The 24142-nt window shown below is 35.0% G+C and overlaps 1 protein-coding gene across 1 annotated transcript; it reads right to left on the reverse strand.

Moving 5' to 3' along the window:
• Positions 1 to 93: 93 nt before the first annotated feature.
• LOC138709297 (gustatory and odorant receptor 24-like) lies at positions 94 to 21170 on the reverse strand. The gene is made up of 6 exons (XM_069839971.1): positions 20933 to 21170; positions 13568 to 13828; positions 11901 to 12185; positions 6265 to 6342; positions 6067 to 6156; positions 94 to 662 (listed from the first exon to the last, which is right to left on the reverse strand). The coding sequence occupies exons 1-6, from the start codon at positions 21164 to 21166 to the stop codon at positions 558 to 560; spliced, it is 1053 nt and encodes a 350-aa protein (XP_069696072.1). The 5' UTR covers positions 21167 to 21170; the 3' UTR covers positions 94 to 557.
• Between the last annotated feature and the right edge of the window lie 2972 nt (positions 21171 to 24142).

A 24142-nucleotide genomic window follows, 5' to 3' on the forward strand; every position in this document is an offset into this window, starting at 1 on the left:
TCCTCAGAAATCTTTGCGCAAATTAGCCCAGGAAATGAGGGTGTCAAAAACCTTAGTTCAATACGCCACTACATTGTTGAAGTTAATACCGTACAAAACCCGTGTAGTGCATCACATAGCCTAAGTGAAAATGAGCTACAGGAAGTGTTCGAGAATGTGCTGAAGCGATGCCAAGCATGGAATGCCGAAGGTCACCATTTCCAGTAACTACTACAATAAGATAAGCCTTATACTTCAGTATTATGAATTTTATTTTGTCGCAAATGACGGTTACCGTTTGGCGGGAGACGGGCGACCCGTATAGCAGGCGGATGTCGCGCAGTGAGTGGACATCTTGGCTCGAAGACGTTTTGGTAATACTTATTGTGGACATTTTAATAACTTACCCACTGTGATACTGAACTATTTATAAGCGTGGACACTTCTTTGCATAATGGACATTTTACGTTGGATATTGTGAATGACAATCATGTTACAGTGCAAGAAATGACAAGTTCCACATATCGACAAGTACATGCATGTAAAAGCACAGCATTCCCCATGTGTGACGGAAATATCTATGTCTCTGTGGCGATAGTCTCATTTCTAGCATTCTTCTCTTCGGAAGAACTCTTCTGGAATTGTGACAGAACCACCAAATATGTCACGGTAGCAGAAAAATACTGAAATCAAAAGCATTATGCATAAATTTCATTCTAAAAATACATTATTTTGCTAACACTGGCTTCACCTACAACTTATAGGCCTACATACATAATAGTAGGTATATTTTTCTTCCTCTCTTTCTTTCCTAGAGGAGCTACATCATTATCTATATGTGTTGATATTTTATAAACCAACACTAGACTCTCTCACGTGGTGGACCTACCTGACAGTGTTATCAGCACGATGCAGGATCACAGCAGAGATTACAGACAAATATATTAGAAGACCTCCAACTCGTTACGTAGGCCTATTAATAAAATTGTAAGTGAATGTCAGTGGTGACAAAAATCGGAGCTACGTCTCATGTTACATAGCCTTATCAGTATTGCAAGTGTATATTATACCAACAATGTTGTTATTATTATTATTATTATTATTATTATTATTATTATTCCCCAAAGGTAAAACGTGCAATGATCAGTATAATGAGACGTTTAACCACAATATGCTCACTAAATATGGTTTTCGGTTAAACATATGCTTATGAACAAAGGACGGATCAGAGTGACTGTTCTTACAAGTTTACTCACCATTTACTATAGTCTGTTTATGTTGAAGCAGAGACGGTGACTGCAGAAGTACACAACGGACGCGTACCTGCAATGTCCGTACAGTTGTATCAAAAGAATGCGCACACCGTGCTGTAAATGACGGCTGTGAATTTGTACTCCGTTATAAAACAGTAGATTGTACTTAGTACGTGTAAAGTGAATACTACGTAGTCTGTGCATTGCAGTGTACAATAATGTACATGCGGAGATTGTCGAAAGTGAACGTTTCTGCGTATCTTAAACAAAAATTATATCGTGATAAAGTCCCTTCGACATCGCGAGACGTAATAGGTGAATACGAATAATGCACTAACTTATATCAATATCTGATATATTATTTCTTTCACTTTTTGATCTGGAGGTCTCTGTTTGTTTTTGCGGCAACACATTTCGCACAACACACATGACTGAAAAATCATTATTTTTTTGCTAACACATTCTAAAGATTCTCGTTCACTTTTTTCGTAACTTCTCCGGCTTTCGTTTCCTTACGTTTTACAGATACTTCTTCCACTATGTTCTTAGTCTTTGGCATGTGTAAATCATGTGCTTGTAACAACGTTATGGCTTTCGGTAAGTGACAAAATTTCTTCTGTATGAAATCTAAACTAAAGATCAACTGAAATTAGGGATTTTGCTATTTCAATTGCATGTGCCTCTGTAGAATCTAAGCTATTGATCACTTTCACAATTTGAACATAATATGTGGCATAATAGTAGACAGCGTCTAGCCAACTACCCCATCTTGTTATTATGGGATTTGGTGCAAGGGGAACCCAGGGAGCGATTTTCTTGAATTTTTGTATCCGGGAAGGTGTTTTCAGAAAACTTTTCTTAACATTAGGCCTACCTATAAAGCTATCGACGTCACTATAAGAACAGTGAATTACTTCCGCGACCCTATGGAGTCCATGTGCTAATCAGGCTAGGTGAACCAAGTTATGATACATTATTTTTGTGTCCTTGGCCGTCTTTATCATATAGGGCTTAGCATCTGTGCTTAAAGAAATAAATTATTATACCTGATACCATTAGGCCACAAAATATCCATGGCATTAGAAAATACAGTTGCCATTGTTGTGTGGTTCACCTTTTCCATCGTCTCACACGTTAGTAAATATTTCTTGCCAGTAGGTCACTACTATGAGTAGTTCATCGGATAGTCTTATTCCCACATTTTTACTAGTAGTAGCATACGCCACCTATTTGCGAAGCGGAACATGATATTCCTACTACGTACTGTATAATTCTTTACCCACTGTCTGTACCTAGGGAACACGTGCCGAGACAATCTGCTCTCTGCATCAGTAACATGAAGTCACTGAACCTGGTCACTCTGATCCGCCCTCTGCTTATGAATATAATGGTTGAACATTAAACTGAAAATCATTGGCAGCACATTCCTTCTGCTACCCAGTCTGTTCACATGAACGGTCTGCGTTTTTAATATTCAAACATAACAGATACGCCAGCGAATAGGGATTACAAAGAATGGACACTGAGTGAATTTTCCTGTGTTTTGTTTGTCTGTGCGCCGGTGTTTAGTTCCACTTTCAAGCGCTAGAGGTTAGTGTAATCGAGCACATGCTAGGATAATAATTGAGAATAGAGTTGAGACACAGGATCCAAACATCGCCTACCTTATTGCATGATCCAGTAACGCTTTGCTTCAAATTAATTCAAGTTAACAGCTTTTCTTTATTTCTCAGTGACAAACTAGTTGTAATAATATTTTTTTTTCATATTTTATATATAATAAATTATATTATAAAATAATATAATACATTATATAATTATGTATGAAATTCGTTTAATATTTGCATACAATATAATATAGGAATATGGTTTTGCTTCTCATAGGAGTTTTGTTTTTCCAGTTTCAGCGCTATCAAATCATTACATATTTTAATTGTTGTTGAGTCAAAGTCTCAACTCTCATTATAAAGGAACTCTAGAGTCTAGACATTACAGTTAATGCCGGATTTATTATTTCATCGCTTCAATTTATTTTATTTCAGTACATAATGTATAGTAGCAGTGGCAAAAAACCGGACCGACCCTTGTAGCTGATTTCAGAGCCTTGTTCACTCCAAAGCACGATAGACTGGTAACTAAGACTTTTCTTGGTTCGAATCCTGCCTGGGGAGGAAACTTTTTTTTTTCCTTATTCAAATTTATTCCCAATACTTTTCGATTGCAACGATATTTTACTACTTAATTAACTTATTATTCCCAGAACATGAATTTTACCAGCAATTGAAAAGTATTGGGAATAAATTTGAATAAGGAACAAAAAAAAGTTTCCTTCCCAGGCAGTATTCGAACCACGAAAGTTTAGTTACTAGTGTATCGTGCTTTGGAGTGAACAAGGTTCTGAAATCAGCTACACGGGTCGGTCCGGTTTTTTTGCCACTACTGTATTTAGATGTATTAATTGTATATGTTATATTTCGCTGTGTCGCCTGCTAGCTGGTGTGATGTCAGTGTCAACTCCAGAGAGAAAGCAGAATCTCACGCTCAAACTGGTTTGAAGATAATTGAAATCAGTCCTGCTACAGTGGCGTAGCCAGCGGGTGGGCTAGGTGGGCCCAGGCCCATCCAAGAAATATGCGAATTTCTTTTTATGGAAAATACTCGAAATTAAAACTAAACCATGGATGCAGAGCAATAGTTACTGTCGATAGCGTTAAGGTAAGAAGTCAAAAATACGTTCATTTCTTCAAGAGCCAATTTATTTGTGTTGGATTGGGCCTAAAATTGTCTGGCAGCGATAAAAAGAAGGAAGCTGTGGAGGCTACTGAATTGTTAACATCAACTAGAAAATTTGACACTTTATTTTATTTGGTATGTTTAGATGATATTCTTGCTCTTGCAAATTCATTATCGGAAGCACCTCAGTCTCCAAAAATGGATATTAGTAAATGTTCGTCCTTCATTAAGGAAATCATATAAAAGTGTTGAAAGCTCTGAAACGAAGAAAAATTCGACAATCATGTCAAGGACAATGTTTTGTAATCTAGCATTTCTATCCATTGAGAGGAAGAAAAGCTGGGATTTGTTGAAGGACCCATCATCAGTCATCGACCGATTTGTTTCTACGAAATCTCGACAGCTCCAGTTCACCTTATGAAGAGTTTGTATAGGTATGCCTTGCATGATTGTTTATCATAATTTTTAATGTTATTAAATAGGACTTTCGAGAATGAGTTTCAAGAGAGTTGACGGCAGCGGCATTGTCAGGAGATGGATCAGGTATTTTCTAAACCCTGCATATCTGGCCCATCCAAAATAATTAGTCTGGCTACGCCACTGTCCTGCTACATCAAAGATACCGACGCGAAGTGTCCGTACTGTATAATTATCTATACGCTGGATACGTCAACTAATCACTGACCAGCTGAAGAAAAGCCGCTAATATGGTTATTTTGATTAATGACAACTACGTTGAGTCAATGCAAGGGACATAAAGCAGTCAGGAGGCATGCATCATATATAAACGCCACTGCACAGTTAACACAGCCGTCCAGAATAAACAACACAGAGTACTAATGCTGAGACGTACGAATTGCCTTCACTACTGCACACAGGTACACAAGAAACTCTTCACAATTTCGGTGCACGAGTTTGACAGGCATTGTTGTTTTTCAGTTTTCAATATGTTACCAAGTCAGCGTTTGTAGCTAAATCTGGTGTTTTCAGGACTATGGTCAGCTACAGAATTTTACTGTCAGCGGCTAGCTGTTTATTTGGCGTTTTTTTATGATTCCGGCAGAAGAAAACTATATTTTTCAGTTTTCTTCCTGTAAAGATATAATTATTTTTATATGTACTTGCGGACAACAAAATTAGTTAATCATAAATCAGAGTTTAATATGGAATTATCACAATTTTTCATTGTGCGATCAACGTTTTATGTTAACTGGATTTGGTACAACCACGTCCATTTCCTGCCTCACCCATTGTTGTTGTACAATTAAAGTATGCTGCATTTTGTTCAACTCTTAGTCTAATCATGTATGCATTGTTTTTGTAAATTAATTGTTATATTTAATCCTAAAGACTAAATAATGAACTGAATTATTATTATTTCCATTTATGATAAATTATATTATGATATATTATTTAATTTATCATTCCGCATTATAGTTTATGTAACACAGACATACTTAAAATCAGACTCATTATTGGCAGGCACGTCTCCAGTTCAGTGTGAAATCAAATTACGAACCGGCTGGTGTGATTGTGAATATGATTGTTTCCGAAGTGTCCAGTATATTCTTGAGCTACTTCATTCACTTTGAAGAAATATGCCACGTATAACTCTCTACGTTCTAAAGTTTATATATGTGTGAAAAAAACATGTGTTGAAAAATTAGGTGGAAGAAGTTGTCGGTGGTAGTTGGAAAGTTCGATGTAAATTATGTAAGGTAATATTGAATGCAAAATATTCAGACTTAATTGTCCTTACGATTTTGCACAGAATATAGAGCCTACAAAGTGATAGCCTACACACTTTCCATAATTTAGTCTACAATTTTTAAAAATCCTCCAGTTCCTAAAACTGTATTGTTTGTATTTCAAATTTGAAAGTGATGTGTTAAGAAAAATCTGGAGTTTTTCAATTACAGTTTAGCGGTTTTTTTTAAGCTTGTGCAGCGGTAAATGGAATTCTGATTTGGCAACACTGATCCTGTGCTCTGTTAGTGTGGACCCAACATTTTGCTGATTCCACATCATGAGTTTCGAGTTGATATAGAAGAGCGTTACACTTACTGTAAATATTCCTATTTTTATGTCACCATGTACTTACAGAGGTAAGCAAGCTTCTGTTGACGTCAACAAAACCACAAAGGCTGATCACAGGAGAGTTCAATGTAATTGTTTCTAAGAAGTGTCTTATCTGTAATCGAAATTAACAGCTACGTATAGAACTTTTAATTCTAAAGTAAGACATGTCAAAATTTAGTTGCATTTGTTAATATGAAATAAAATATAAACACAAACTTACATTATCTTTTGCAGTCTTGTTTTTTGTCGGGTATGTCATTTCCATTTTTTCAAGCTTCTCTTGAAAAATTTCACCAACCTGTAAACAAGTACTTAGCATTAAAACTCAATAGCTGCATTTGTTATGAATGAAGACGTCAGCTTTAGACGCCCTACATTTATTTAGCTGAAGTCTTATTATGTTAATTCTGGAATCTATATATATATATATTATTAATTATGATTATAAAAAGCTTTTGTATTCTCAAATTATGTTGGACCGAAAAGGCAACTACAAACACATTTGGATAATTCTAGGCAAGACATCGAAAAAAAAACGTAATTCTTTTTTCAATTTGCTGACAATTCTCTCAACAAAAAAATCCACTACACTTTTCACAAATATAATTCTTTGTTTAATTTTTCATGAAGAGTGTCTTCAGCTATCTATTAATTGTCAACATGATTTGGAAGAGAGTGTAGGAGAATACTAATATGCTGCAAGATGAAATGAATTGATAAAACACATTAAAATTTAAGAAAATACATAACAGTTGTATGAGCACTACGTCTGTGGAGCTTCTTTATTTATCATACATGTTTCGGGGATTGCATCCCCATCATCAGTGATGTCAAGACTGCGACAGAAACATTTACAATTATTAACTGATATTTTGTATTCGACAGATAATGGAGAAAAAATGGGAGTATAAGGGTACCGTGCATCAGTTATTCATAGATTCCAAAAAGGCATATGACTCGGTTAAGAGAGAAGTTTTATGTGATATTCTTATTGAAATTGGTATTCCCAAAAAACTAGTTCGATTAATTAAAATGTGTCTCAGTGAAACGTACAGCATAGTCCGTATAGGTCAAATTCTGTCAGATGCGTTTCCAATTCACTGTGGGCTAAAGCAAGGAGATGCACTATCACCTTTACTTTTTAACTTTGCTCTAGAGTATGCCATTAGGAAAGTCCAGGATAACAGAGAGGGTTTGGAATTAAACGGGTTACTTCAGCTGCTTGTCTATGCGGATGACGTGAATATGTTAGGAGAAAATACACAAACTATTAGGGAAAACATGGGAATTTTACTTGAAGCAAGTAAAGAGATAGGTGTGGAAGTAAATCCCGAAAAGACAAAGTATATGATTATGTCTCGTGACGAGAATATTGTAAGAAATGGAAATATAAAAATTGGAAATTTATCTTTTGAAGAGGTGGAAACATTCAAATACCTGGGAGCAACAGTAACAAATATAAATGATACTCGGGAGGAAATAAAACTCAGAATAAATATGGGAAATGTGTGTTATTATTCGGTTGAGATGCTTTTATCATCTAGTCTGTTGTCAAAAAATCTGAAAGTTAGAATTTATAAAACAGTTAGGGTAAACCATACAGTTATTGGCCACTTAAGGAAAGTTTTATGTTTGAAAGTCGAGGATTTCAATGCATTATATTGTAAGAAGGAACTGTTTGTGCATCTGTAATTGTCAATTATTTCTTTATTCAAATCACTGTTACACAAATGGATTCAATAATACTGCATGATACTAGTGGCCAAATAATATTAATATGTATGAAATTATAGTTATTGGCCACTTCTTGACAGTTATTGGCCACTGACTGTATAGTTATTGGCCACTTCACAATTGTCAACTGTAACAGACATTTATTTTTGTTTTGGTTGCAAATATTATTTTGAACTCTTGCTATTATTTCTATTAGTTATTTACATATGCATTGCACTGCCCTAACACCAGTTTTATGTAAAATATAAATCCACATGTCTCTTTGCTCTGTAGGCCCTTATTTATATGTTGCTAGTTTATCAAGTTCTTCAAGGAAATCATCATCCTTCGAACTACCCTTAAGGTCCATACTGTTATGTGAATCTTCTTCTTTATAAAAATGAGTGACATAGGGAGATATCACCATCTTTTTCAGGAATATGTTGTCTGTGTTTACGTGAAATATAATTTACATAAAATACTTTTTTACAATCTTCACATCAAATTTTACTGAAAGCTTCTTGCAAATGTCACAAATTGGACTTCATTCATTTTGCAATTCTCTGAAAAGTGTTCGATTTGCCATTTGTGTTTCCTCTTTTCCTTCTTGCGCAACTTCACGTTATCTCTATCTTTTTTCTTTTCTTGGACGACTTTCTGCTCGCGTTTCTTTCTGTGCATATCCTGGTAGCTCAGTGATATTATCGAAAATGGCAATCTTTCTATATCATGTTTTCCTTCTCTTTTAGGTGTCTCTGGCCAAACCAGAGACTTTCCAATTGTTGTGTTCTTGACTCTTTTGAGCATGGAAGCTATTTTCTTACTTATGTTCTTTTTACTTCTATCAACTACGAGGTTATTTAGCGTCGATGGGATTGGTGATAGCGAGATGATATTTGGCGAGATGAGGCCAAGGATTCCCCATGGATTACCTGACATTTCCCTTACAGCTGAGGAAAACCTCGGAAAAAACCCAACCAGAAATCGAACCCGTGCCCGAACGCAACTCCAAATCGGCAGGCAAGCGCCTTAAATGACCGAGATACGCCGATGGCTCTCACTTACATTTATGTTACCACAACCAGAATGTTAACTACTACAACCTGCATTCACACTTGTTGATGTGCAATGGGGAGTCGGCCACTGGCGTAGTTCAGTCGACTGAGGCACTTGCCCGCCGATCCAGACTTGTGCCCTGGCATGGGTTCGTTCCTGCTTGAGATGATCATTTGTTTGAGTTTTTCCGAGATTTTCCACAACTGTAAGGAGAATGTGAGGTAAACTATGGCAAATCCTGGGTCTCATCTCATCAAATACCATCGCGCTATCACCAATCGCATCGACGCAGAATAACCTAGTAGTTGATACAGCGTTGTTAAATAGCCAACAAAAAATACAAAATATACAAAATTGTCATGGAAAGTCAGATTCCGGGGTTCATCTCTTGCATTTTATAATAGGTGTAATTGTCAATATTGTCAGCCAAAACTTCTTATTGAGTACAGGGTTGTTTCTGATCTCTAATAACGAATTTGAATGACGTCATGTGCGTCAGGAATCACACCGACAGCTGAATTGCAGCGAGAGGTGACAAACCAGTAGTGAGTGATTTCATAATCAGAGTGCACAGTGTATCACAGTAGCAATTCCCAAGAAAAGTTAACCTTTCTGGGAGGTGTACATAACAACTCTTTCCAATGCCAAGTACAGTTACATGAAAATCATAGGAGCCTGCAAAAACGTGGTTTTATTATTTCTAAGAAAGACATCTTATGTGTACTTAATAAGACTGGCAAAGCTCGGATGGGATTAATTCCAGAGTGGAAAAATCAAGCAAATCAACCCCCCCCCCCCGTCACAAGTCGTCGCTCCCCACGAGATGATACAAATTAATTCCATTCGTACTTTACCAATCTTATTAAGTATACAGAAGATGCCTTTCTAGGAAATAACGAAATCTCGTTTATTACAAGCTTCTTTTATTTTCACTTCAGTGTACTTGGCACCGGAAAGAGTTGTTATGTATCCCTCCCAAAAATGTTCGATTTTCTTGGGAATTTCTGCTGTGAGTCGCCGTGCACTCTGACTATGAGATAAATCACTACTGGTCTGTCACCTCGCGCCACAGTTCAGCTGTCGTGTGACTCCTGATGCACATGATGTCATTCAAATTCGTTTCAGAGATCGGAAACATCCCCGTAGATTTGACTGCATCCAGTGTTCGATATGAAATGACATTTTCAGAACATTCATTATCAATTTCCTCCTAAGCTATAAGATTCAAATCACCTTTCCGTTTTAGCATTCTTTATTTTGATATTTAGGGTTGCCTTAGGAACACCATACTTTTTAGCAATGACTCTAAGTGAAGTCCTGTGAGTTTCCAATTCTTCCAATGTTACCTTCATCGCCTTTGGCTTATAGTCAGCCCAATTTGGAATCTTAAAAATAACGTAACCAGGGTATAAAATAAACAAGAATAGTTATTGGCCACCCATTAAGACAGTTACTGGCCACGTGGCTAATAACTATGCACACGTTTAATGGACTCAGAATAAAAATCCTAGTGAAATAGTGGCATTTAATAAGTTAAATGAAGGAAAATAATTGATTTTTAAAATTATTTTAAAATTACAGTTATTGGCCGGGGTGGCCAATAACTGAAAAATGAGTTATAATTAAACAGTTATTAGCCAGTAAATTTTGAAAATTTAGGGATTGTTTTTCATTACGTTTTTTAAGTGTAAAGTGAAAAATAGAGATGTACTTACCTCATAATTGGAATAATAATGAATACCAATTAAAAGGAACAGTAATTATAACGACTCAACCATAACACAGTTCTTAAGAATTTCACAAGAAACCAAAGCCTGGGAACGTGTGTTTTGCAAAAACATCTTTTTCATCACACAGTGCTATCTGTTGTTGAAAATTAAAGTAACTACCAAATAAGAAAACATGCTGCTACCATCTGGCAAAATATTAATTAATTATTTGCACATCCTGTCTTATAATGACACATCAAAGTTCAAGTGACCAATAACTGTAAGGTGGCCAATAACTGTATGGTTTACCCTGTGTTACCGGTTGTTCTTTATGGTTGTGAAACTTGGACTCTCACTTTGAGAGAGGAACATAGGTTAAAGGTGCTTGAGAATAAGATACTTGGGACAATATTTGGATCTAAGAGGGATGAAGTACAGGAAAATGGAGAAAGTTACACAACGCAGAATTGCACGCATTGTATTCTTCACCTGACATAATTAGGAACATAAAATCCAGATGTTTGAGATGGGCAGGACATATAGCACGTATGGACGAATCCAGAAATGCATATAGAGTGTTAGTTGGGAGACCGGAGGGAAAAAGACCTTTGGGGAGGCCGAGACGTAGATGGGAAGCTAATATTAAAATAGATTTGAGGGAAGTGGGATATGATGATAGAGACTGGATTAATCTTGCTCAGGATAGGGACCAATTTTGGGCTTGTGTGAGGGCGGCAATGAACCACCGGGTTCCTTAAAAGCCAGTAAGTAAGTAACTGAAATAGTTACTTATCATATGTTAAAATTTGAGATATTTTAAAAGAGTTTGAAAAATAATAAATTGTCATGCAATTTGCAATAATTACAATATGATTTGTTGGACTTAAATATGTTTAAAAATAAAAATAAGAATGTATTAAGTTCAAACAACAAAAATTATATTACATCATTTGTTTGTATATACTGAAATGTTAAAAGAATGTTTTTTAATAAAATACATTAATTATATAATTTAATTAGTTTCAACTTGAAGATACGGAAGTACAAGATTTACGTATAAAACTGTTGATTAAAATAACATCATTGTAATGTGTATAAATCTTACAAATTGAAAAAGAAAATTTAACAAAAAGACCAAATGAAAAGTAGACAAGACATTTTGTTAAATGGTCTTGTTCAATTGACTATACATGTGTTAACCCTTGCGGTAGCTGAATGGTCAGATCTTTAGCCTGTCAACACCTCTTATCAGTTCCACTACATCCCTACTCCCAGCGTCTCCTGTGATGTTCTCCTTCGGCCAGGGTCGGTGAGGTGAGGTGAGTCCCACACTGCATCTAGGTAGAGTTCGGGAAGTGTGATGATTAAAACTTCTTACCTCTGCTGTGGCCGTGTGGGCCGCATTGCACTGGAAATAGAGGAGCCCGCCGAATACTATGGTGGTCAAAGCGAAAATGGCGTTGGCGATGAAGGGACCGTGACCTATCTCGGACAGAAAGGCGTAGGCTCCGATGATCTGGATGGTGAAGAACACGAGGTTCTGTGCGCCATATGTTATACCGCAACAGTAGCCCAGTCCTTGGGTCTGGTAACTGAGCTTCAGCCATAGTTTTCTGTATTGGTTCAGTTTGTCGCTTGCCCCAGAATGCAGATTTGCCATGTGCTATAACCATAACCACATAACATTATTTTACGTGTAACGTTTATATTTGACCTACACTAACAGAAAAATGAAAAGAATTTGTGGAACGGAAATAACACTGATGTCATTCGACTTCGGTTGCAATGGAAATACTTGTCATATTCGACAAAATGATAATATGAACGAGTTCAGTCCTCTACAAGGAGAATTCACATATAGGCCTACCCCGTATTCGATTTTGAATCGGAACTTCAAGGACTTGTTTTTTGGGTTTACACCTAATACATTTGTTTGCCGAGCCTAACCAGACAGGCGATTTTACTGATTTAATAATCTGTGGTACTTTCAAATGTTTGAGTCTCGTACTTAATATTTATTTATTTTTTAATTACCTATGTTTGTTTTTAAAAACATGTAAAATTTTGTCACGTGGACAAGAAAATACTGAATTTACCTGTTAACAATTCTGACTAGGTTTCGTCGAGGAAGTTGATGAAATTGTGACCAATTGCCCAGAAATTAATTTTCACAACAAACATCATAACGACACTGCTCTCCAACTAAAACTCCTGTGTAGAAGTAATTTTCAAGAATAATTTTGTATTGCTTCGTTGTTAACATTCATTTTTCCCTAAAGAAATATTTTTAAATATTAAGTCAAGTCCGACTGTTATAATAACAAGGATTACATTTATTTATTTTTAATCCATGGCTGCATTCATTTGTTGACAAAACAGGAGAAAAATTTACGGCATATTCCCATTTGCTTGCCAACAGAATTGTGCATCGGTGTACGCTGCAAGAAAAGGCTTAACTATCCTCAGAACCATGTTTCCTGATCGATTGATTTCAAGATTTGGTGACATCACTTGGCCAGCAACATCTCCAGATCTGAGTGTATGGGGCTACGAATCCAGAGTTTTCAAGAATCGTCCGAGTACTACAAAAGAGCTTCAGGAACACATACGAAAGTAATAAGAAACATTGATTGTGATATTCATAACTTACATGGAAGGTTACACAAGTGTTTAACTTGTAATGTTGTAATGTGAGACATTTCGCCCAGGTTCTTTTTAAAAAAGTGAACAAGATAATTAAATTACACACTTTGAAATTTGTTTTTCTCAAACAGTTTACTTTGTTCGCATAATTAAGTTCTTACAAAACATTTTAAAATTCACCGTACTCAATCGACAACCCTACGTTTTCGACGTTTCAGGATTACTTGTAAGTTCAACCAGTTCAATCATATCAACAAGACGTGGAAGGGATGCATGTTGCCTATTTGTTTGGAGTATCTAAGTATAACTTTACGAACAGAATATAAGCGACTTTTCAGATCAGGATAACATGATTCTGATAATAAAATATAGAGGTATTCTTCATAGATAAAATCATCTTACTGTCTGCATATCGTCCATGATTTCCTTCGCAGTGAACACTAGTGCCCTGCAAATAGAGGTCCAGTTGAAAGGCAGAAGAACGCAAAGAGTGACAGAGAAGCCAAATGGAATCCCATGCCACCACTTCTGCAAGCCTCGTATAACGAGAAACCCGTCAATTTCCAGCACAATGAGCATCAGTGCCATTAACCCCAGCATCACGGACACCCTGCGCTTCAGATTCAATGACAGCTCCTTCTGGATAAGCCTGTTGTAGTCGCTCTAGAAATGAAAACAGAAACAATCTTACAATCTTTAGGAACAAAAAAGTTTTCTTTTCTAATAATTATAGAGATCTAAAAGACGCTAATGATTTTAAAATATCTCACTTTTCATTAAGGATTTTTTCACATTACTATCGAGATTTATATAAAGATAACTTATCTTCTCTTTTACGTTTTCAGCCTCACATCAAATGGGTACACAGTGGAGCATTCTTATCATTGTCAGCTTTCCATTTAAGGCAATATTTCTTCAGTGGCGAATGCAGCAGGGACGATCATTTTTGACCAGTGACCTCCACTTTTCGCACATGGAAGTAAGTTTATACTAAGCCTATAACCAGGGGCGGCCTGTCCTTATGTGCTACAGTGCTACAGCACAATGATAATGTATCTGTAATACCGTAGTATCTGATGTCATTTGACCATTTCCCGTGGTTATGTTCATGACGCGTTAGAGAGTATTTAGTCTTCACTCTTCGCTCTTTGGTGCCTCAGGGAGTTCGTTGTGCTCCTCAGAACTCCACGTGAGAATGTAGACAATTATGCGCATGTGTGAAGCTGAAATCACTGCTGTGATTGGCTATTTTTACCCGGGAAAGTGCTGTAGTCAGCTTCAGTACGACACAGCTAGGAGATTGTAAAAGTAAAGCGTCACGAAAGAATGATTGTTTCTGGAAGAACTCGGAACTATTTACAATGTACTATTTGGCAATTCAAGAGTCCTACTGCTGCTGCCATCTACCTGTTCATTTGAGGTTCCTCCTGAATCAGCCAGTAAGCAACGGAAAATTTAATCCCAGAAAACTGAAGCCAAGGAAGTATGTGACCGTATAATTCAGGAAACTACTCACCGTTTCCAGTCTTTAAGCTACGTAGACGCAACAAAATTGTTAAACAGCAAATTTTTAAAATAATTTTTTCGCATAATTTTCCTGAACGCGAACCTGAAGTTGCTGCCAGTAGTTACACTGTAGGCCTACTGAACAAAAGTGTGTTAAATACACAACTTGGAGTCCTGTACGGAAGACCCGACTTCCGAAATATAGATGGCTGTTCAATTGTTACAATACATAGTCTCCAACAATTTACAGGATCATTTCTGAGAGGTTAGGAAGTTGTTAAATATTTGGTTACAACACCAATGACCACTGCTGATCCAGAAAGATATTTTTCTTGCTTGAAACGCATAAAAACCGTTTTAATGAACACTATGTCCCAGGATCGTCCTACTGCTCTTGCAATACTGTTTATAGAAAAGATTATGATGTCCAAAATGGAGGCGTTTAACACCAGGGTAATTGACAAGTCCTGCAGTAGGAAGGAACGTCGAACGGAATTCATATTTCGTCACTAGGTGAGTCTCAAATTAAGATAAATACATGTTAGTGCTACAGTAGGCCGATGTAGAGATTGTAGCACACTCATTATTTAGACCACCAACCGCTACTGCCTATAACAAACACAATCGAATAGAAACTATCAAACAGTTCGATTATCGGTATTCAAAACTATATTACTGTTCTATAATTTGGAACACTAAAATGAATTAACTTAATTTACAAAGTAGGAAAATGTAACCCGTGATTAACAACACAGGCGTGTTAGGCTTCGATCAACCTACTGATAACGTTCTCCAGCAGCAAAAAACGTCGTCCGAACTGTAGTCTAATTCTCGATCATTTGCCCTCAGATATCCTAATATGAAAATAAAGCAATGAACATTATCTTATTCGGTTATTTAAGGGGAAATTAAATGCCCAATGCCACCAATGTTTAATTTGTTTTTTTTAATTAAATTTTTAAGAAAGTACAAAGATACAAGGTTTCTAAGAAACTGACGCAGATTTATCAAGAAATACAAGCTGTAGAAAAAATTTGATGTTTTAAAATAATGATTTTATTTTCTTATTTTTTATCTAAAATATTTTTTTGTTTCTGATCAAACTAATAGACATATGCCACTTTGATATTTTGATATTTATTTGTCAGCCCAATTTACAATTCATAGTTATGACAGACCTTTACATTTCTGCTTTTCGATCCATCATCCCTTTAATATATGTCAATATATTCGTTTGCCAAGTATTTCCTGATTACTTCCTATTCTTCCGCTTTAATTGAATTATTATATATCCTTCCCTATCTATCCTCTTTTATTCTCTCTCTCATATCTAGACTATTTCACTTCCATTTCTCGCTTTTCTCTTAAATACTGCATATTCCTTTCCTTAATAATTAGCATTATTTTTATTATCAATTCTCAAATCTACGTAAGTTCCTACTCTTAATCATTCTTTTTAGGTATTTTCTACTAAATTATTTGTCTATATTTCGATTTTCTCTATTTTACAACACTTATATCGCTTGTTATTTCCCTACGATTCTATCCTCTATTTATTTACGAACTTATCTCTTTCTCTTCGCTTCACTCCTAAATTCCATCTTTTATTGCCACTTTCTGTAAATTTATATCTATAATACTCCTACAGATTATAGTACCCCTGATGCTACTCCTATGCCACAACACTGAAACACATAAAATATCTAATTCACTTAATTAGACTTCCAATTTCTCCCTTTCGTTTCTCATTTGTTTAGATGTTCTTTCATTTTAATTTTCTTTCATTCATTGTTTGTATGTCTATCTTACTACACTCTTACACTATCTTCTTACACTTAACACTTTCTTCTCTATTCTTATTCGAACACTTTTGCCACCCCTGACTTTTTTGCACTCACTATTTAGCATTCTTCTTTCTCGTTAACTCCATCCTCCTCACATACGCCATTTAATGTGGGTCCATTTCTTTAACGTATTATTGTTAACATGTGTTTAAAATTTCATCCTTCTATATTTTATAGTTCGTGGGAGAATGGGGCATTTGCATGAAGAAATTACAAATATCAACTTTTTTTTTGGAAAACTCAAATCCTTTTTAGTGCTTACATTTACTGATAAAGTCTGCGTCAGTTTGCTTAGATATCTTGGGTAGTAATAATAAAGCCTAAGCACTTTTTCAAAGTTTATACTTTTGAGTATGAGCACTTCCTGTGATTATATACTCGTAACCACTAGAACATATTCATATTCGTAAGAATAAAGACATTCTGCCTAACGCGAATATATACTCATCTCTACAGTTTTCTTCATCGTTTAAAAGTTAGTATGTACTCGTGTTACCTATCCTCTTTGACCACATTGCACCGTGATGCTCAGTTTTTTTTATAGACTTTCACATGCTATCCGCATGCTGTAGTGGTTTGTGTTTTGGTTTTTACAAATAAATAAATAAATAAATAAATAAATAAGTAAATAGATAAACAAACAAATCAGTAAATAAATAAACTAATTATTTAATTAATTTAATTAAATAAACAAAGAAATAAGAAAATAAATAAATGAATACCGGTAAATAAATAAACATGAAAGAGAGAGAGAATAAGATAAGTGACGTTAATAAACAGGAAACAAGAAAATAGTACTGGGAAATCGTCATTACGGGATGTTGGATAGAGATTACAATCCATTTCTAGAATTCCAGTTATGCTAATTCTATTTTTTATTATAGAGAGTTATATAATTATATAATTTAAAGTTATAAGTAATTGCATTTTGCAATTCAAATTTTACAAAATAAACAGTAATCGTTAATTATATTTAAAAGTACAATCTAACCTTATAATTTGATAGCCATTCATATTTTTATAGGTTATGTTTTTTTATGAATAACAAATACTTGTTTAACCTTTTTCACATTCACTTTTGTGAAGCGTTAAAGGTTTCTGAAATTCAAGTCTTTTTCTATATTTTTCAGTGAGTTACTACATCGTTCATAAATTCTGCCATTTGTTTTATTTAAATTTAAACTGAACACAAATCAACAAATATTCAGAATTCAGCCTGCTACAAACCATACTCAGAATAACATGAGAACGAACTTATAAATATGAGAATATACTAGCTTTTATTCTTATCAAGCACGAGTACGTATATATTCTGTACAAGATGGAAACTTGAGTATATTCTACTATGCTTCCATGTTATGAGTATGTAATCAAAAATGAGTAGGTACTCAAATGTTTTTATTCTTACTAACAAGAGTGTATATACTAAAAAAGCCCAGTATATACTATACACTTGTGTTTATTCTTACCACGGCTTGTATCTTCATCGTAAAAATGTCAGTATATCTTCAGTGGTTTCTGGGGTAATAGTTAATTAAATAAGCAAATTGAAAATTGGTGCACTACAGGATAGGGCAGTTAATCTCTTATTAACGACACTATATCAACTACTAGGTTATTTAACGTCTATAGAATTGGTGATAGCGAGATGAGACCGAGGATTCGCCATGTAATTACCTGATGTTCGCCTTACAGTTGGAGAAAATTTCGAGAAAACCCCAACTAAGTAATAAGCCCAAGCGGGAATCGAATCCACGCCCGATAGCAGCTCCATATCAGCAACGCGTTGAACTGTAAAATTACTTCTAGATACACTGTCGGAGATGAGTCTATGTTAGTCCAGAATAATGATGAAGAAGAAGAAGAAGAAGAAGATGACGATGACGATGACGATGACGATGACGATGACGATGAATGGAAAAATTATGGAATGCTAATAGTTGAAAGTCTGTCTCAAATACAGATACTGTACACCAAAAAAAATCCATTTGCACTTGTCGGAATTTCAACTGAATCCTCGACGTGGAAAATCTAGATGGCACATATAACGGTGATCGTATACGACACTGCTATTTGGTGACTATACCGATTAGCGGCTTTGGTCACTAACTAGTAGATGACAGAAATCTCGAACACGACACTAGGCTACACAAAAGTTATTGTAATTTATATTCCAAGCGGTGTCGAGTGCCGAGGAAATAGCTGTTATTCTATATTATTCGTTATTATATTATTCTCTGCGGACGTAGCAGAAGATTGTGGACTCACTTTTTTTTTACAGCTGTACATCTATTATCAGGCAGTACATCTCACTTGACAATATGTGTCAGAGGAAGAATAACTGTTTGTATGCATCTGAAGTCTGACTGTGTAATATGTAGCTAGTCGGCGATGTATGAAATGCAGAGGGAAAGAAACTGACCACCCTACCCCATTATCTCCTGGCCTAGTTGCCTCATAACGATGCCTTGTTGGTATCACTTGTGAGGTTCAGACCTGTCTTCGGACAGTTGACTAAACAACAATTAGTGACCGCTCCACCCGTGTACCAGGTTGCGTAGAAATGTATGAAGTGACTCGCAACATACAGTTTAGTGATTTCTGTTTCTAGTCAGTTTTATCAATAGTAGCGCCTCAGTTTAGTATATACAGTTGCGAAGCTCAATACTTACTAAATATGCAAATATAGACAGTTGAAATATGCATCCATAGATAGTTGCTAGCCACCAGGATCGCTACTATCGTCTCATCACAGAATCTTTCCCTAGCAGACGATAAAATGTATTGTACTTTTGATATCGTGTTCTTTTGAAAAATTAACACCTTCCCTCCACTATTGAAATACGAAATACATAAGGTTTATATATTATTTTCATAAAGTATATATTATATTTTATAAACTCACCTTCCTGGATCTTTCGGAAGGATAACTCTGACCTCTTTTTCTTAGAATTTATAGTGCAACAAACGTTTCCTTGTCCCATATTATTATTCAAATTATTGTATTTTAGCCATTTACAGTTATTACAACCGATATTGAACATTTCACAGTTTACACAACTTTTCACAACAATGCGAAATACGGCACAGTCAATGCCTTTTCGATCTAGACCAGGCCATAATATATGTTCGGGTTTTCTATTTCAGTGTATGGAGCTCAGTGAATTATTATATTATAACTTTATTGCGTATCATAGCTAAGTTTTATTTAGTGTAATGTGTCCATAAGTTCCCTTTACTTCTTGTTGCATAATAGCCTATGTTGCAGAAATAATTACAAAACTGTGTTATTTTAATGTTAAGAGAATTTTACATGTTAACATAATCTTTTCACATCAACTTTTTAAGTTTAGAATGGAAGCTATTTTGAGGTTTACTAAAAAAGAATTTATATTGTGTGGTTTAATATAGCACATCTATCTTCCTTGTTAAAGACAGAAAATTTATCATACCACTCTTATGAAATTAGTGTACGCACGATTGTTACTTCGTCTCTTAGGTAGTAGATAAATACAATAATTCAATACTCAATTGTAGTATTAAAATACAGACAAATTGAATGTGCGGAGTATCATACATGACATTATGCTTAATTATAATGTATAATTGAGAATTTAGGAATATAAGTTAAATATAGTAAACATAACCTATAATATTTCCATATGAATGGCAGGGCACTAAAATTAGACAGAAAGAGGCAACTGGTACAGTAAACATAACCTATAATTTCAACATATCTAAATATTCGTGCGGTGCAACTGAAAATTGTTGAATCGTGCTTAAATGAATGTACAATAATTTCGCAATATTTAATCGAAATAAAGGCAGGTAGGTCTATTACACATACGAACAACGTAATTTTCACACCAAAAATAATATTACACCTTAACTCGCAAGGAATTATGTCTGAAGTGTCTCCTAATCATTGTTTTAAATTTTATGAATGCAATTACACTACATTTTAGAGAAATATATATTACTTTTTATGGATTCCAATTAATTTATATGGTTGAAACGCCACCCTTCGTGATCGGGTTAAGCGAGTCACATGGTCTGCCTTACGGCCTGTATTAGATCACGATGGCAGTGACACAGTCTATTGTTCCTAGTACACACAGCGCTCCAAGGGGCTAGCAACTATCGCGAGAAATGCAAATAATCACCCCAAGCTTCGCGACTGTATATGCTAGACTGTGGTAGCGTCGTGTAAGACGACACAGTGATAATTAATTATGAAACCACTCCTTCCTTGGACACAAGGTTGCCTACGCTTGAAACATACAGTGTAGGTGTTTCTGAATTCTGCACAGAGGTCAGATGTAAACTGCTACTGCTGCTGCTGCTACTGCTACTGCTACTGCTACTGCTACAAATACTACTTGTGGAATATCTCAACTTTTTTGCACATTTATGTTACCTGCAGAACACTCCAGCTGTTGACATAGTTGATCATCTTTCTCATCTCCAGCCAATGAGTGACAGGAACCAAGAACACCGGTAGGTGTACGACGATAAATGCTGTGTCGAGAAGGTGTTCAACGTAAGTAGCCCTGAATGCTGCGATCTCCTGCATCCTTTCCTTCTGTATACATCCCGCCATCACAAACATTGATGCTTGTACAAGGAACGAATACACCGTGATCACAGACATGAACCGGAACTGAAGTTCACCTGCGTGCACAACAGATCTCGTCATATTTTGCATACTTCTCAGTAATCCCTCTATTATTAAACTCTTTAAGTTCAATACCGCTGTCATCTCTCGAGTGCTGATCTCTTGATTCGACTGTCGTTTCTTCCGCAAGGAATATAAAGCATCATTATAATAATTAAACTGTACAGATCAAATTAATGTTCCCGATTTCAACAATTCATTATGCGAAATCTATTTAGTTTATCCTCTTGTGAGATAGTGCTTTGCATTGATTCAACTGTCGTCTTCCAGGACAGAACAGTTAAGGAAAACGGTGACGAGTGGAAAAGACAAAGCGTTCTATTTTCTTGATTTTCATGTAAACCAGAGCTGGACAACTGAACGCTCTGTGGAGCAGCAGAGCTTCGGCTCTTGCTCACGAAATACTCGTAATGCTGTCAGCTCTCCAGTGCAAAATAGCTATGCAGAGGCGGATTACAAATTACAGATATATACAGAGTGATTCAATAGAATTTAACGTCACTTACAGAGCTTATTTCCGAAGACATTCTGAGCAAAAAATGTCATACAAACATTTGCTCTAATCTCAATATTTTCAAATTTACAGTAATTTGAAGTTGTTAGTAAAATACTTTTTTTCTTTAGTTTTACGAGTAAGCAAATATTACAAATAGAGAATGAACTATTCAGAAATGTAATTTATTTAATTAAGTAATGTTCTGAAGCTAAAAATGTGTTGTTAATTGCTTTGTACAGATTTTATTTTTCAATTTATGACTAAAAATGACACCATGTTTACGAACTTATCACACGACTTAGGAACTTGATTCTTTAACAGTTTAATTATGCATCCTAAGGTACAGTCTTAAAGAATTTACCAGAGTGGCGTGATTTGTAATAATTGTTCTGATAAATGCGGAAGAAAATGTAATTTTGAAGCTAAAAATCGAAAAAAAAAAAAAAAAAAAAAAATCTGTACGAAGCAACTATGGAATTCACAACACATGGTTAGCTTCAGAATACTAGCTAATTAAAGAAATTATACTCCTGAATAGTTCAGTCTTCATTTTTAATATTATTTTACCCTTAAAACTCAAGAATAATGGTATTTTACAAGCAACTTCAAATTAATGTAATTCTGAAAATATTGAGATTAGGGCAAAATGTTTATATGACATTTTTTGCTTAGATTGTCTTCGGAAATAAACTCCGTAAGGAACAGTAAACCCTTATGAAGCACCCTGTATATATGCATGTATGTACGTATATATATGTATGTATGTATGTATATAAAGTATGTAACATATATATCGCGCATTGATAGGAATCAACAATTAATATAGTCTTTAAATGTGATTGAAATAACAAATTTCAAATAATTAGAACAATAAAACTTGAGAAAGTAAACTTACTAAGTATATTACACAGCGTTTAATAAGAGTACATAATTATTATGTAGTATGAATATTATAATGATGTTCAACTACATTTATGCGTACACGATATATTTTTTATATATAACTAACATCAGTTTTTCTCCTAATGACATACAATAATTCATCACTGTGCAACAAAATACAAAACATTAAGAATAGTCAGTATATTATAAATATCCGCGGTATTTGGTATTGTCTTATTTAACGACGCTTTTCTACCTGTGATGTCAAAATTCAACTTTGGGCGACAGTCGAACATTAATTTTGATGAGAGACACCTATCATGCAACAAGGGTTCTTAAATCATGTCGCAAATCTTATAATATTTCCACCACAAGTTATTCAGTTTTTTTTATTATTTTGCTTTCTTTTCAAGGTAAGGTGGCAATGCTAAAATTAATTCCATTTGTCTTCGTTTCTGTTTAGGAAAAACAAATCCTTAATCTGTTTCATATCTCCTAAGAATTTACGGCAAATGTACACCTGAATATTTATAATTTAAATAATGAACTAAAAACTATTCATTTTTTAGTTAGGTACAATATTAATCATTATTACCCCATTAATTTTGAAGTAATAATTCTCAAAATAGTAACTAATGCTGATATAAATTCATGAAACAACTGAGTAAGCACAAAACTTGTAGATGTCTTTTTCATTTGAACAAGTCTGATCTATCCTAAGAATATGAGACAAATATACACCTAAATATCTGCTACATCCTAAATAGCCTATATACAATCTATATATCTGTATCTAGGAGTTTTCGCCACCGGAAATTTCTGTCACAGATATAAATATCTTATTCGTCATACATAATCTCGCTATCGCGCTTGTGGAATACCCTACTCAGTAACATCAGAGACTGTCGGAATTTAGCAGCGTTCAAAAACAAACTGATGTTATCAAGCATTTTCTTACTGCATAGAGTAGTTTAAATTTTTACTTAATTAATAAAAATCCTTCTTTGTTCTTAACTTCTACAATAAACTGTCTAGTCTTTATTAATCAGTTAATCTTTTAGTACTTTGATTTTTATTGTACTTGTAAATTTAATATTAATTGTAATTGTAATTGTAATTCTATTCTTAATATTGTAGTTGTAATCCCCTGGTAGAGAGGAAGAGAAGGCCTGATGGCCTTATCTCCACCACGTTAAATAAATAAATAAATAATAGACACATTATTTTAGTCATAGTATGTATGGTCACACTGTGTGTTTTGGTCACGTTGGGCAAATACTTACATTGCAAAATAGTCACAATGGTGGGCCTGTGTCCAAAATGTAATGCGTGACGATGAGGCCTGTGTCAAAAATGTAATGTGTGACGATGAGGCCTGTGTCAAAAATATAATATGTGACGATGAGGCTTGTGTCGAAAATGTAACGTGTGACGACGAGGCCTGTGTCCAAAATGTAATCTGTGACGATCAGGCCTGTGTCGAAAATGTAATGTGTGACGATGAGGCCTGTGTCTAAAATGTAATCTGTGACGATCAGGCCTGTGTCGAAAATGTAATATGTGACGATCAGGCC

The sequence above is a fragment of the Periplaneta americana genome, chromosome 1 (assembly GCF_040183065.1).
Source record: "Periplaneta americana isolate PAMFEO1 chromosome 1, P.americana_PAMFEO1_priV1, whole genome shotgun sequence".
In the NCBI taxonomy this organism is placed as follows: Eukaryota; Metazoa; Arthropoda; class Insecta; order Blattodea; family Blattidae; genus Periplaneta; species Periplaneta americana.